General features: G+C 43.8%; 1 protein-coding gene across 1 annotated transcript in view; it reads right to left on the bottom strand.

Moving 5' to 3' along the window:
- Window positions 1-723: 723 nt before the first annotated feature.
- The window catches only part of PRKAA1 (protein kinase AMP-activated catalytic subunit alpha 1), a 217,081-nt gene continuing 202,184 nt past the window's right edge, over window positions 724-15,620 (bottom strand). Inside the window, exon 9 of the mRNA XM_085631163.1 lies at window positions 724-2,611. Coding sequence (XP_085487289.1) covers window positions 2,364-2,611 — 248 coding nt within the window. The 3' untranslated portion in view covers window positions 724-2,363. The remainder of the gene's footprint in view (window positions 2,612-15,620) is intronic.

Genomic DNA, 15,620 nt, shown 5'->3' with positions numbered 1-15,620 from the left:
GTCATGAAGGGAGGTGTGTTATAATCTTTCTATCCACAGCCCTTGTTCTTTTTCTTCCCCAACTTCCCTCTCCTTGTTACCCTCATATTCCACTATATTTAGTATGCCCAGTTTAGAACCTTTATGTAGAGCTAAACTTAGAATGTTGAGAAAGCTTCTGTGAGCTGCAAGTTCGGAGACATTAAGGATGTATCTGAAATAAAGCTGGGTTTACTTATATCATTGACTCCTTAGCATTTTATCTTCACCAATGTTCAATGTTAGTTACAGAAAAAATCTCAGATTGCTGTTGGGGGGGTGAGGCATGTAATCGCATTAGAATCTATAATAAAAATAAAAAGGGTACAATGCTAGAGAACAGCTTTCGCAATAACACCTGAAAAAAAAAATCAATGTTGAACACTTAGTAATGTTCTACCAATCAAGCCCAATTTTTATCTCATTAAACCAATACACCCATGTATATGCCTACATCAGTCTTAACTTAGAGAACACACAGGATTCTTCTTATCTAAAGGTCAGATACCTTGCTCGCTCCATGTAATTAAACGCAAGCCGATTCATGTGTTCAGAAACTAATGCTATTGAGAAGTCAATCTCCAGGCTTTACCTACAAGTTTGGTTTCACAAAAGATTGGTCCTTTTATCTTGTAAAACCCACCACAGCATGCAACAATTTTAAACGAAGAAACAGAATTACAGAAAATGGTGCAGTAGTCAGAATCGGTGTGGACTTTTTTTTATTTTTGATATTCAGTGTTATACCGTCTTTGTATGTTCTCTGATACAAACAAGATATAGATACAATAAGCATGTGTACAGTTTCATACATTTGGTTTCAGTGTCTCTTTATCAATACTTTTTCCCCTTAAAAGGGGCACGATATTTCTAGATTGTTGTGTGCAGAAAACAGATGGTCAGGTTTCTGTTGCATAGTCTGAAAGTTGCCAGTTCATATGCCATACAAAGACAAGTTTTGTCCTCCATAGAGCATCCGAACTAGCGAGTCACCTGAACTTTCAGCAGGTCCCTTGACCAAAAGAAAAAAGAAAAAAAATCCTTCAACGTCGAAATGGATACACACCATGAGACTAGTAAAAACATTAAGCGTTGTGGCATATGTGACACCAAGGAGAACATACTTGGAGCAATAATGAATAGACCTTCAAGTCTATGCCTTAGACTCAAAAACATTACCATAAAGTTTCTTTTCGGAACACGTACATCTGACATCCAGAAATAGGAATTCAATTTACTTGAATTTTTCATCACTGTTAATTTTTGCAGACAAACAACAATTAATTTAAAACATTGGACCTAATTTAGAGGTATTCATTCTCCAGAACACTCCTTCCACCTTCAAGCACTAAATTCTCATATCACGTAACTCTGTGGGCCACAACCTCTTTAACACTACCAACCCTTCAAGCCTATGTTTATATAAACTCACTTGGACCCCGTTTAATAAGTGACTCCACTTCTTTGTGTACATGGGAACCACATTAGTTGAAGAGGCACCAGTTTGATAAAAGCAAAGTTACTGAATTTACAAACAAAATAAAGCTATCAAAACAACTTTAACCACCGTTTGTAAAATGAGTCAAATAAAAGGATGTATTTACAGTGCAGGCAGACGGCATTTGTGATATGAGGAACCATTGTAGAACATTAAAATGACTAATAATGCTAGAGTAAAATCTGTCAGACTATATGTAATTTAGTGCACGATAAATGCAGACTGCTGAAGCAGGACAATTTAACACAAATTAAAATCAGTTTATAAAAGTTATCCCAAATAATTAAAAAGTTCTGATTAACCAAAACATTACAAGTGTTTTAAAAAAATATTTACGATCAAACACCTCCCCATAAAATCCACACCACTAATCGTTTAGACAGCCAAGTAGGGTTTAAATCCAAACCATACAGTAGTAGCAGCACATCTAAGTTTAACCAAAAGTCCCCATTGGCTATCGGGCTGCCAATTTACACCTACCACTATAAAAACACTTTGAAACAAACATTCTCTTTAAGATAAAAAAAGAATGATAAAGGTCCTTGTGAGATGTTAAAGTCTGCAAGTATTGTGCAGTCCATGCACCAGCAATACCAATTGACAACTAACATAGTACAGTTGTGTGCTGTTGCCAGCCTTATACCCATTGACCACTAAAGGATTCCCGTGTATTAGTGGTCCAACATAAAAAAAACATCCTTCCATTCATGTGCAAATCGCATTTTCTTGATGTGGATAGTTTGCTGAGCAGCGCATGTTTAAGTTACATTGATTAAAAACTGGAAGCATTTGGCTACGACTCATGGCATGCTTATTGCTGCAACAGGAATAAGCTAACCAGAGCTAATTATCGTGCAAGTATTTTTATAAGATTAGCACACATCTCGAAGAACTCTATTGTATGACTCCCAGGCCTTGGGACCAAATCTGCAGTGGAAGAGTCAACTGATGAGGTCACTGAAGAGGCAAGAGACCCGTCCAAGGATTTGCCTTGAAGATCACTTTCAGAATCATTCTTCTGACCCGATCGATAGTTACTCACTGATCCCGATCGGCGAGGAGTAGTTGTTCCAGATTTTGTTTCTGTCACTTCATCTGTGGACGAAATGAAAAATGTAATTCGAACGTTCACCTGTAGCATTGCAGACATTTTATATTACAATTAAACAGCACTGTTAAAATGGATAATCAAACTTCATCCATTCTACAAAGACTAGTAATTTACTTGTGCCGACAATGAGGTAGAAAAAAAACACCGCTATGCAGGGGAGACTAGAACCATCCACTGATCTATCAAACAACTTAAGTCTCTCCCTGTGATCATTAAGCTTAAGGTGACAGCCAATAGAAAAGACCCAAGCTGTTTGGTGACGTTCAGTAGAACAGACCCTAGCTGTGTCAGGAATGTTTGTGATGGATGTTGTAGCGGAGATAAATATATTAGGTTGGAACTGGAATCTTTGTAAGCAGGGTATTGAGCCTATTGAAAGCTCTGACTGGTTGTCCCCTGTAGTTCTAGCCAGGAAACCTAATGGCATTCTTCGGATGTGCATAGATTTGAGGCACCTTAAAGACAGGATTTGGGTAGAATTTGGGTAGACCAGCATCTCCTGCCCAACGTAATAAATGTTCGGTTCGCTTAAGGGAGCCAAAGTTGTCTCCACTTTGGACAAGTCATTCGCCTATCACCAGATAGTTTTGCACAAAAGTAACCGCCATGTAACATCGTTCATTACTCAGTCTGGAGCTTACAGATTTAAGAGGATGCCATTTGGTTTGGCTTCTGCCTCTGCAGTATTTTAGAGTGTTGTGGAAGCTATGATTGCTGTTCCTCATGTAAAACGTTTCCAGGATGATATTTTACCCTATGTGTAAAATCAGGAAGTTCATGAAAAGACATTAACTAAAATATCATCTACATTAACAGAAAGGGGTGTCACTTTGTAACCTATATAGTCCACCGTGTCCGTGGCAAATCAGTATTTCTCCACTTTCAGAGTATCAGCTCGTGGTGTGGAGCCTAAGGAAGATTTGGTTAAGGCTAAGGATTTTCCTTCTCCACAGAGAAGTATCAGTTACGGTCATTTTTTGGAATGTTGGAGTTCTATGCCAGATTCATAAACTGTAGTGAGAAAACATAAAATGAGTCTTGATCAGAAGAAAAATTAACAGTTTGTGAGGGATAATGAGCAGGAACAGGAGTTTCAAAAAGTTTGGCATTAGGAAATGCCATCCCTCTTCAGCCTTTTGACACGAAGGACCAGTCTATTGTTGTTACGGAAGCTAGTCAGCATGGGTTAGGATCAGTACTTTTTCAAAAAAAAAAAATAGAGAAAATAGGGAGGAAGTAGTAGCTTTCACAGCAAGGGCACTGTGGGGAACGGAATCTACATTTTCTGTGATGGAGAGAGATGCTTTGGCCTGTTGGTAGGGGGGTGGATCATTTCCGGAACTAATGTGGGATTTGAAGTCTGTCATTCGCATGGACCACAAGCTGCGAGTGAATGTGTTTACCACCGAAGGAGCAGGCAGACCACTTCTCGTATTGCCAAATGGCATACAGGGTGATGGAGTATCAATTCAAACTGGAATTTATTCCATGTGCAAGAAATAGGTTTGCTGTCTATCTAGGTTACCGCTTGTGAGTGAAGGAGCTAGTGGGGATTGTGGAGAAGTTACCATGGTTGCATCTTTGGAGGAGGCTGGTTTTGGAAGCATTTCGGAGGAAGAATGGAAAGAGGCTATGTTGGATGATGAGGCAATGCAAGAAGTGATTAGGATGATGGGCATAGGATGAATGCCAAAAGATTCTGGAACAAAGGTGAATTCATTTAAACGAACAAGTTACTTACCTTCGGTAATGCTTTTTCTGGTGGCTACAGTATCTGCCTGTGAATTCCTCACATTTTGAATTACCCATGCGCCAGCATTCCACGGAAATTCTTTTCTTAGCTCTCCCACGTCAATGAGGACGTCTTAATAGCACGGCTCCTCTCGAGAACCATATGACGTCACCAGAGCCATAAGACTACCTCGGAGTGCTGACGTCAGTTCCACCCTTTTTTCTGAGGCTCCGAGGCAAACGAGCGGACTGACAACATTTCCACAAGTATACATAATATATATAGAAATACATATAGTATATACATATACAGAAAGGAAAAGCCAATAAACAAACCATTTCCTAGCAGCAAACTGTATGCATGAAAATGATATATTAAAAATAACCACGTCAGACAGTCACAACCTTTTCGGTATAAACAGGAGAACAACGGGGAGGCGGGGGGGGGGGGGGGGGGGGGGGGTCAGCGAGGAAGCAACAGGCAGATACTGTATCCACCAGAAAAAGCTTTACATAAGGTAAGTAACTTGTTCTTCTGATGGATACATCTGCCTGTGGATTCCTCACCTTTTGAATTGAATCTCCAAGCCGTACCTCTCCTGGAGGAGGGTGTCCACCTGACTATACCAAAACATCTTGCAGAACAGAGCATGCATAATGGCCATCCCTCCTAACCTCAGAATCCAAGCAGTAATGCTTCGCAAAAGGTGTGGAGGGAAGCCCAAGATGCCACCTTACAGATGTTCACAACAGGAACACCTGTAGCCAAAGCATTAGAAGACTTAGCTCTGGTAGAATGAGCTCCAATACCTTCAGGCTACTCCTTCTTGGCCAGTGAGTAGCAGATCGTGATACACAAGATGATCCACCTGGAGAGTGTTTGTTTGCGGACAGCTTTTGCTTTCATTCGTCCAATGTAGCCCACGTAGAGCTGATCATCCAGCCTTAGTTCCCTGGTCCTGTCCAGGTAGAAGCTGACAGCCCTCTTAGGGTCCAGGCCTTGAAGTCTCTCCTCCTCCTTGGAAGGGGGAGGGGGAGGATAGATGGTAGGCAATAGACTGTCCTAAATGGAAAGGAGTAACCACCTGAGGCAGGAAAGCAGCTCTGGTCCTTATAACCATCTTTTCTGCATGAATGGTTAAAAACAGAGGTTTTGAACTAAGAGCCTGAAGCTCACTTACCCTCCTGGCTGAGGTAATAGTGATCAAAAAGACCGCCTTGAAAGAATGAAGCCTCAAAGGGGAATTATGAAGATGCTCATAAGGAGACTGAAGTAAGGAGCGATGCGTGAAGACTTCGTTGCTTGTAAGATTCTTTATTTAGTGAAATACAACACACCCACAACCAGGTGCTGGCGCCGCATACCAGGATTTCCGACAACTGAATAACGTTGTCAGAATCATGGCATGTGACGTTCGGCTCCCGAACATGGAACAACACTTGTACAAATACATATTACGCAACCTGCATCCTCGAGCCACACAGACACGAGGATGCTCGAGGATGCCACCACGAGCACATATTACAACTTCTCCCTCCCCACAAGGAACTAAACGCAAATAAAAGCTCAACAACTATACAGAATTCACTGCAGCATAAGAGTACATGAATACAATATAACAAGGCCTACCAGAAGCTATAACTCTCAGCATCAAGACAAAATATAGTCATTCAATTTTGTAGGTAATCTCCTACAACGAACCCCCAATTCTGAAGAAGAAACACTTGCATCAGAGTTTGTAACAACGGAGTGATCGTCCACACAATGTTCCAAACTAGGAAGAATAACAGGAGTATGGATGGAAGGACTTCTAACAACAGAAGGCAAATCATGTAGTAAATGAACCCAATCAGACTCCTCTAATTCTAGACTGGATAACTTACGTAATGAATCAGCTTGAGAATCAGAAAGATGAACCAATGATCTTTTATTCCACCACCCTCTACGACCAAGTAAGGCAGATGCCTTACTGACACCAGTGACTTTCACTGGATGAGAAAATCTTGAGATTCCCTTTGGCACTTTTTTGGGATTCTTAATGGGAACCCACCCACCAACTTCTAGTTGTGAAGAATCGAAAACTTTACCTTCATCATGAACACTTTTCATGAGGCTCTGTTTTTGAGCAACTCTAGCAGCTACCTCACTGTTGCAAGAATCTTTTTTATTTCTGTTAACCAACCACTTTGGACACAAGTTGGTATGTGCAGCTCTACCTCTTAGAAGCGAAAAAGGTGACACCCCAGTGGTACAATGAGGAGAGATATTGTAAGCCCATAGCTTAGCTTCAAGAACATCTTGAGTATCCTGTTGAGAAGACAGAGCTGTTTGAATGGCATCTTTAACTAACCTGTTCGCTCTTTCAACCAGACCGTTTGACGTCGGTGAGTAGAGAGCAACTTTAAAATGTGTAACATCACAATCAGTAAGAAAGGAACTGAATTTTTGAGAAATAAAATGGGTACCATTGTCTGACACCAAAACAGAAGGCGAACCTTCAAGAGAAAACACCTTCTTCAAAAATTTTATAGCATTATGAGAACTCGGAGAGTCACAAAACATGTGATAAATCCACTTAGAGTGATAATCAATCAACAATATGATGTATTTTAGATCATGTTGCAACAACTCATAAGGGCCAGAGAAATCTAACCCAACTTTTTCCCAAGGTTTAGTGGGATAAGGTACAGGATGCAGTGGAGTGTTCATGACTTTCCATTTTTTGTCTGACAATAAACACTCTGAGCATGAGTCAATGAAATGTTTAACTTGTGATTCTAAGGATGGCCACCAATAGTATAACTTGATGAGTTGAGAAGTTTTAGAAATTCCCAAATGACCTCTATGAGCAAATTTGATAATGTCATTCCTAAGGGCGGCAGGAGGAACAAAATAATCATGTCGCATGACTATGTTGTTAACCAAAGACAATTCAGGTGCCACCATGGCAAAAGCTTTCAACTCATTCGAAAGTTTCCTACTCTCTGGCCAACCTTTTACGATGTACTGAGACACAAGTTTAAGATTAACATCCTTGAGCTGTGCTTCTGACCAAGAATCCTCAGTAATATTTGGGCAAGAAGAAACAGCATCGAGAGTAGCAATAACACATTCTGTATCTTCTGAATTCTCAACTTCTGAGGGATCGTGAAAAGCCATGCGAGAAAGGCAATCAGCCCTGAAGTTCTTCCCTCCAGATATATGTTTAATATAGAAGTGAAATTCTTGCAACTTAGACAGCAGTCTAACCAATCTAGCAGATGCTTTGCCCAGACCATTCCCAGTTAATAACTGTGTCAGAGGTTTGTGATCGGTGAAAAGATCAAATTGACGACCCCAAATATAATTCCTGAACTTCAATGGCCCAAACACAAGCAAGAGCCTCGCGTTCAATGGTACTGTAATGGGTTTCCGACGGTTTTAACATTCTAGAGGAAAAAGCAATTGTGTGCTCTTTTCCTGCAACCCATTGACCCAGAACAGCACCCAATCCAGTGAGGCTAGCATCCACCATGATGAAGCATTTTGATGAATCATGAAATGGTTGAAGGGCAGGTGCATCCATAATAAGTTTCTTAAGTTTAAAGAAAGAAGAAGAAACTTCTTCGGACCACTCAAATTTTGAACCTTTACGGAGGAGAGAACGTAGGGGCTCCACCGTTTGTGCATATCCCTTAACAAAGCGGGCATAGTACTCTGCTAGCCCTAAGAAAGACCGCAGTGCACCTTTGTCTTTGGGAGGGGTAGCATGATCAATGGCCTTGATAAGAGACATTTTCAGCTTAATACCCTCAGGAGAAAGTGTATGACCCAAATATTCTAACTGTTGTGTTGCAAATTTACATTTCTCTGTCCTGATAGTCATGCCTGCCTGTTCTAACTTGCTTAACACCGAGGATAATTTGCTCAAATGGGTATCCCAATCCTTAGCATAGACCAGTATGTCGTCTTGATAGGCTTGTACCCCGGTAATGTTCTTAAATAGATTGTCCATAATTTTTTGAAATACACTGGCTGCAGAAGCCAAACCAAAAGGTAACTTAAGATATTTAAATACACCAAACGGTGTAATGAAAGTTGTGAGTTCCTGGGAATCAGCTGTTAAAGGAACCTGATAAGCTGAGCGCAAATCAATGAGTGAAAAGAACTTGGCCCCTCCCAAATTTGCCAGAAGTTCATGAATCTTGGGAAGGGGATGGCAGTCAATTAGAATGTTGTTATTCAAAGTGCGCAAGTCCACACATAATCTGACCTCACCGGATTTTTTCCGGACGATAACAATGGGAGAAACCCATTCAGAGAATTCACAAGGAGCGATGACGCCATCATCACACAGTTTTTCAAGAACAGCTTTAAGTTCATCCTTAGCACTAAGAGGCAAGGGACGTACTTTATGCACAAAAGGTTGGGCATCTGACTTCAATCTAATTTGATGTTGATACCCTTTAACGGTTCCTAACTTCTCGGAAAACAACTTTGGAAATGTATCCAACAGTTTTTTGATGTCAGAGTTGTGATCAACAAGACCTAGACAATCAGTAATTGGTTGCAAATCGCTCCTAGATCCCGCTGGACTATAACCCTGAGGGGGATCTCCAAGAGCAATTGGATTGTCTGAACCTGGAATAAGATGCAAACCCATTTTGGCCAAATCTTGCCAGCCAATGATATTACGTCCTCTAACTGCAACGTAAACTTTAGTAAAAATTGATCTTCCTAAGCATTCTAATCTATAATTGAAATATCCCAACATGTCTATGTCAAACTCCCCGAAAGCTTTCGGATTGATGTCAGTTTGACAAAGAATGATAGAACCTTTCCATCGATCATGAAACATGACATCCGATAAAATTGTTTTAGGAGAACCAGAGTCTGCCATTATGGGGATTTCCACGGTACCAAAGTATGCAGTTCCTAAAGGACCCCTCACAGCATGAGAAGTATGAATGGAATTGCATTCAATAGACACTACCATGTCTTGAAACTGGTCTGAACAATCATTTACAGCCACAGAGTAATCTACGCTATTGATGCTAGTGGACCTTTTTGACGATCTACATAAACCTTGAAAATGACCAATCTTTTTACATAAAATACACCTTTTACCAATAGCCGGACACATTGGATAGTTACTCAGGTGTGATTTAGAACCACATCTATAGCAGAACGTATTTCCTTTCTTGAATGATTGTTTATTAGGTTTATGTGTGGAAATAGCGTTCACAGAATTGACCACATCTTGTGTAGGCATCTTGGAAAAGTTGGACGATTGATCTTGTTGGAGGACCTTAGAAGTAACAATGGATCTCTATGCTCTTGGCGATGTCAATTGTCTCTTGAAGAGAAGGTTTCCTGCAACTAAGAAGACGTTGCTGAATTTTCTTTGAAAAGCAAGCAAAAACAAATTGATCGCGAATGTAGATTTCAGGGTCAGCCTCAAATTCACATGTTGAGGCTAAAACTCGAAATTGTGCAATATACTCTTCCACGGATTCTTCTTCACCTTGTTTCCTTCTAAAAAAATTATGCCTCTCAAGCATAACATTTGACTCCTGATCATAATGATTTGCGAGTCTTGACAACGCCTCTTTATATACGTTCCAATGATCAGCATCACCAGCTTCACCAGCAGGAGTTGGGAATTTAGGTAGATTCTCAAAAACGTGTTGTGCAGCAAGACCAAGACAACCGTAGAGAATTGCTACTTTACGCTGAGCAGGGAACTTAACAGCATCAATTGCTACAATATGATTTTCAAATGCTTTTACCCATTGACGCCACGGAATGCTGGGTTTCCCAGGTTGCTGCAAAAAAGGAGGTGGTTGCGCAAATTGCTGTGAAGAAGCCATTGTTCTGAGAACAATTAATACTAGAAACGTAAGTTAATGTAGAAATGGAGGTGAAATAGTCTAAATCTAAAAAAAAAAAAAAAAAAGTGCATTGGCAATGTAAAGGATATATTGCGGTAACACAAGGTGAGAAAAAGACACTAAAGGTATGTAAATCAATAATTGTAAGGTGAGCCTGTCACCGAGTATGAAGGCTCCAAGGTAAATGACTTAGAATTTTCAAACAGATAAGGTGTGCCTGTCACCGTAGAAGCGTGCAGGCTAAATCCTACCTGAACACGAAGGAAATGCTGTTCTCTCGATGCGTGGTGTGAAGTATCAAAGGTTACCAAGGTAACGAGTTCAGAAGGCTCAAATATGGCTGCCGGAGTCAACGCGCGTATGCGTCATGCATTACTGCGCATGCGCGAAGATACGCGTGACAGGCGAATAGCAAGCGCCGAGACACAGAGACAGCAAAACTTGAAAATTGGATTAAACCAGGGTCTGGAAGGTCGCCGTGTGAGCGAGGAGGATCTGCAACCCAGGATCGATGAAAACTCCCGCTGAAAGACGTTAAAAGGAATGGCAGGAACTCGCCGATATTTGAAAAAGTCCTGGCTGGTGGGTGTAGGACGCGTAGCTTAGTCCGCTCGTCGCCAGATTAAGTAAGGAGCGATGCGTGAAGACTTCGTTGCTTGTAAGATTCTTTATTTAGTGAAATACAACACACCCACAACCAGGTGCCGGCGCCGCATACCAGGATCTCCGACAACTGAATAACGTTGTCAGAAAACTGGCATGTGACGTTAGGCTCCCGAACTGGAACAACACTTGTACAAATACATATTACGCAACCTGCATCCTCGAGCCACACAGTAGACACGAGGATGCCACCACGAGCACATATTACAGAGACCCCATTAGAAATGTAAGAACTAGATTCAAATCCCACTGAGGCATAATGAAGGGAGTGGGAGGAAACGTATTGGTTAGGCCCTTAATGAACCTCATAACAATGGGGGACTTAAGACAGCTGATCCGGTAAACAGAGAAAAGCTGACAAATCCCTTTACTGTAGCCACATCACAACCCTGCGGGGCCAAGGAAAGTGAAAATCCCGGAATGTCAGACAAATGGGCCTTCAAAGGATCAATGGACTTCTCTCCACACCAACTCACAAGTTTAGAGCACCTAGATGAATAAATAGATTTGGAGGAGTGTCTCCTTGATGATAAAATAAAAATCACCACATCCTGTGGGAGAAAGAAAGAACTCAGATTGACCCGTTTAATCCCCAAGCATGAAGTCGCAATCTGGAGGTGGGGGTGTGGAAACTGTCCCTGCGAGAGGAGATCTACCCTGAGAGGGAGACAGAGCGGAAGGTGCAACAAGGAGGTGAAGTAGATCTGTGTACCACAACCTTCTTGGCCAATCCGGGGCGATCATGACTTGGGCCCAGTCTTGGCAAACTTTCCTCAGAACTCGAGGAATTAAGGGTATGGGAAGAAACACGTAAAGGAGTTGTGAGCTCCAATCCTATTGAAACGTGTCCCCAAACGCCCCCCCTGCATCGGATACTGAAGGCTGCAGAACGACAGGCAGTGCGCGTTCTCCCAAGTGGCAAAAAGGTCCACCCAAGGAAACCCCCACATCTTGAAGATGTGATGGACCACCTCTGGATGAAGACGCCACTCGTGATCGGCCGAGTAATGCAGACAGACTGTCCGCACATACATTCAGCACCCCGGCCATATGATTTGCAATAACACATCTGAAGGCCCTGAGCCCAGGACCAGAGTCTCACAGCCTCTCTGCAGAGATGATAAGACCCTACACCTCCCGGTTTGTTTATGTACCACATCGCGGTAGTGTTGTCCGTCAGGACCTGAACTGATGGACCACGGAGGGAGGGAAGGAAGGCTTTGAGAGCAAAAGGTTGATGTGAAGCAACCCCTCCTCTGGAGACCAAAGACTTTATCTCCAAATCCCCCAGATGAGCACCCACCCTAGAGTGGAGGCATCCGTGATCACCGTGGCCACCGGTGGAGGAGGCTGAAAGGGCTTTCCTTGAGACAGGTTGCCCTGCACACTCCACCAAGACAGCTCTGCTGCAGTGTCTCTGGAGATTCTGATCTTCTCCCAGAGTTCTCCATTGTGCCGATACCACTGCCTGTGGAGGCACCACTTGAGTGCCCTCATGTGCTAGCGTACATGGTTGACCAACAGTATGCAGGAATTGGACAGACCGAGCAGCCGTAGGACCTTCAGGACTGGAACAACCGCTCCATCGTGAACTAAAGGAATCACCTCCTGTATGTCGAGAGTCCTCTGCGGAGGCGGGAAAGCTCGACACAGTAGTGTCAAGTACTGACCCTATGAACAGGCTGCACTGAGAAGGCACAAGGTAAGATTTGGGTACATTGATCAAGAATCCCAAGTTGAACAACAATTGCGCAGTTGCATGAAAGTAGCACAACACCATCTCTGGAGACTTGGCTTTTAGCAGCCAGTTGTCCAGATAAGAGAAAATAGGAACCCCCTGACTCTGAGATCTGCTGCCACCACCTTTGTGAAGACCAATGGTGCGGAACTGAGACCGAACGGAAGGACCACAAACTGGTAGTGTTGCGACCCTACCATAAACTTGTGATACTTCCGATGCGACGAGGAAGATGAAAATACACATCCTGCAAAAGTCGATCAACACCATCCAGTCTTCCTGTTGCAGCGCCAGACGAACCTGAGCCAAGGTCAATATTTTGAACTTTTCCTGCCGGAGGTAAAAATTAAAAACCCTGAGGTCCAGGATTGGCCTCAATTGGCCGTACTTTTTGGGAATCCGGAAAAAACAGGAGTAACATCCCTGGCCCCTTTCCTGCTCTGGAACCACCTCTATCGCCCCTTTCTGCAACAAGACAGAACCTCCTGTTGTAAGAGCAGTTAATGGCCCTCTGAACACCAATCCTGGCGAGGAGGGTAAGGAGGTGGAAACTCTAGAAAAGGGAGGGCGTACCCATTTTCCACAAGATTAAAAACCAAACGGTCTGAGGTAACGGATTTCCAATCTTGTAGAAAAATGGGACACTTGACCCCTACAGGACCGGCATGCTCCACGATAGGGGATCTAGAACTGCTTTCCCTTGGTACTAGTTTGGGGGGGGTACAGGAAGAGGACTGCTGCCGAGAGGCTCCTCGAAGACAGTCTATTTTTTCCCCTGTACGACCTGTACAGAGGATTCTGCTATTGTTGCTGAGGATGCTGATGGCCTCAAAAGGAAGTCGCCTTCCCAAAACCTCGATACCTCTTGTAGCCATAGCACCTAGGCTGAGACTGCAGGCCTCAAGATCTTGCAGTAGCGATACAGTCTATAAAATGCTACAAAGCAGAGTCCGCTTTGGTACTAAACTATCTTGAGCCATCGAAAGGCAGATCCAGTAGAGTAGCTTGAACATCTGATGAAAAACCTGAAAATCTGAGCCAGGCATGTCTTCTCGTAGCAACTGAAGAATCCATTACCCGGGCCTCCTAGTCTGCAGTGTCCAGACCTGACTGAATGACCTGCGGGCAGCTGCTTGTGAATCTGAAAGCGCCTGAAGGAAACCAACTCTATCTTTTTCAGGGCGTTTAGAGGCCAATTGCTTAACAGAATCCAAAGGGCATGAATGTACCTTCCAAGCAAGCAAGTGGCGTTTGTAGATTCAGTGCCATACTTGCTGAGGAAAACCCCTTCTTGGACGACTGTTCTAACTTTTTTGAATCTCTATCCCCCGGGGTGGTAGGAAAGGACCCAGATGACTGCTTGGAGTAAGAAGCTTGAACCACCAAGCTTTCTGGAAATGGGTGGGCAGAAAGAAAAGCTGAATCACCAGGAGCAGGTCTAGATCTCCTTGACACCGATCTGGAAACTGCAGGAACAGACAAGAGCTTCTGCCACACCTCCATAATTGGCTCAGTCAATGCCTCATTTAAAGACAGTAGAGCTTCACTAGAAGAAGCAGAATTAAGCACTTCAGTCAGAATATTTGACTTTTACTTCAGCTGAAGGCCAAACAATTCTGCAGCTTTTCTGATCACCACATTATTAGGGGCAACATCTTGAAAGGAAAGAGCCTTTGATGACGAAAGCTCCCACTCCGGGGAACTGCCTAAGCCACTAGCCTCATGTAGACCTACGAATTAGTCTATGGTTTCGAGAATCTCCCCTTTCTCTTGCTCCTGCCGCTACTCATCTTCCTCCAGCAGCCTTTGTGCTTCCCTCCTGGATCGCTGCTTCGGGGGTCGGTGGCGCCAGCTGCGGCGCCGGTGAAAACGGCACCCAAGGAGGACCTTCCGAAACAGGCAGCGGCGCCGATCGAATCCGAGATGGCGCCAGTTCGACACAAGACGGTGATTGAGGTTTCGGAGTAGAAAACCTTGGCGCCGGAAACTGCGAAGATGGAGAAGTCGGCATAAAAGGCCCGAAGGGTGCCTGGGTATACTTTTGGGGGATGCCCAAGTTAAACGCAAGTGGACCCACAGGGCCAGAAGGCGCACCCGTAGGGTAGGAAGCCCTGGCAAACATGCCAAACATGGCATTCAGGATATGCAAGGGATCCGCACCTCGTCCTGGGAAAGGAGGGTAAGGATCTGAACCCCCTTAGTCTGGATCCATCAGAGGGAGTACTGGAGGCTGGGGCTGCAGAGCCGGTGACATCGCCGCCCGCACAGGTGAAGCCGCAGAACAGGAGAAGACTCTCTGGGGTCCTGAGAATCCCTGGGCGCCGGAGAACCTCTGGGCACCGGAGAACCCCTCAGAGCCGGTGAGTGGATCGAAGTCGCCTGCGGAGAAGGCTACGGGAGAGACAATGTCTTTTTCTCTGCCCCACTGAACAGGTGAGGATGATTTCAAAGCCTTGCCCTTCGAAGAGCGACGTCGTTAACTGTGTCTTTTCTTCGACTTCTTATGCTTCTTTGACTTTGAAGTATGCGTGGTCGACGACTGAGCACTTACGACCCCTCTTCTCTTTTTTCGCCATGAAGAGTTTAGCTTCACGCTCCTTCATCGCCTTTCGGATCATCTTCCGACAGCACAAACACCCTTCAACGTCGTGGTCCGAAGAAAGACACCAAAGACAGTCCTTGTGAGGGTCTGTCATAGGCATATGGCCCCCTGCAGGGCTTGAAACTCGACTTCTTCAAAGTAGTCATTCCTAAAGAACCACGCAGACTAGGACAGACAAATTAATCACAAAGAAATGGAGAGTCCCAGAAAAAAACCATTACGCGGCGATGGCACGGAAAAAAGGGAACCGACATCAGCACTCTGACGAGGTCTTCTTATGGCTACGGTGACGTCATACGAGGTCGCGAGCAGGGCCGTGCTACTATGACATCCTCTTCGATGTGGGAGAGCTAAGAAAATAATTTCCGTGGAATGCTGGCGCAGGGGT

Source organism: Triturus cristatus, chromosome 2_1, assembly GCF_964204655.1.
Source record: "Triturus cristatus chromosome 2_1, aTriCri1.1, whole genome shotgun sequence".
Taxonomy (NCBI): domain Eukaryota; kingdom Metazoa; phylum Chordata; class Amphibia; order Caudata; family Salamandridae; genus Triturus; species Triturus cristatus.
Note: the sequence above shows the minus strand (reverse complement) of the source record. Positions and strands in the feature narration are given on the sequence as shown.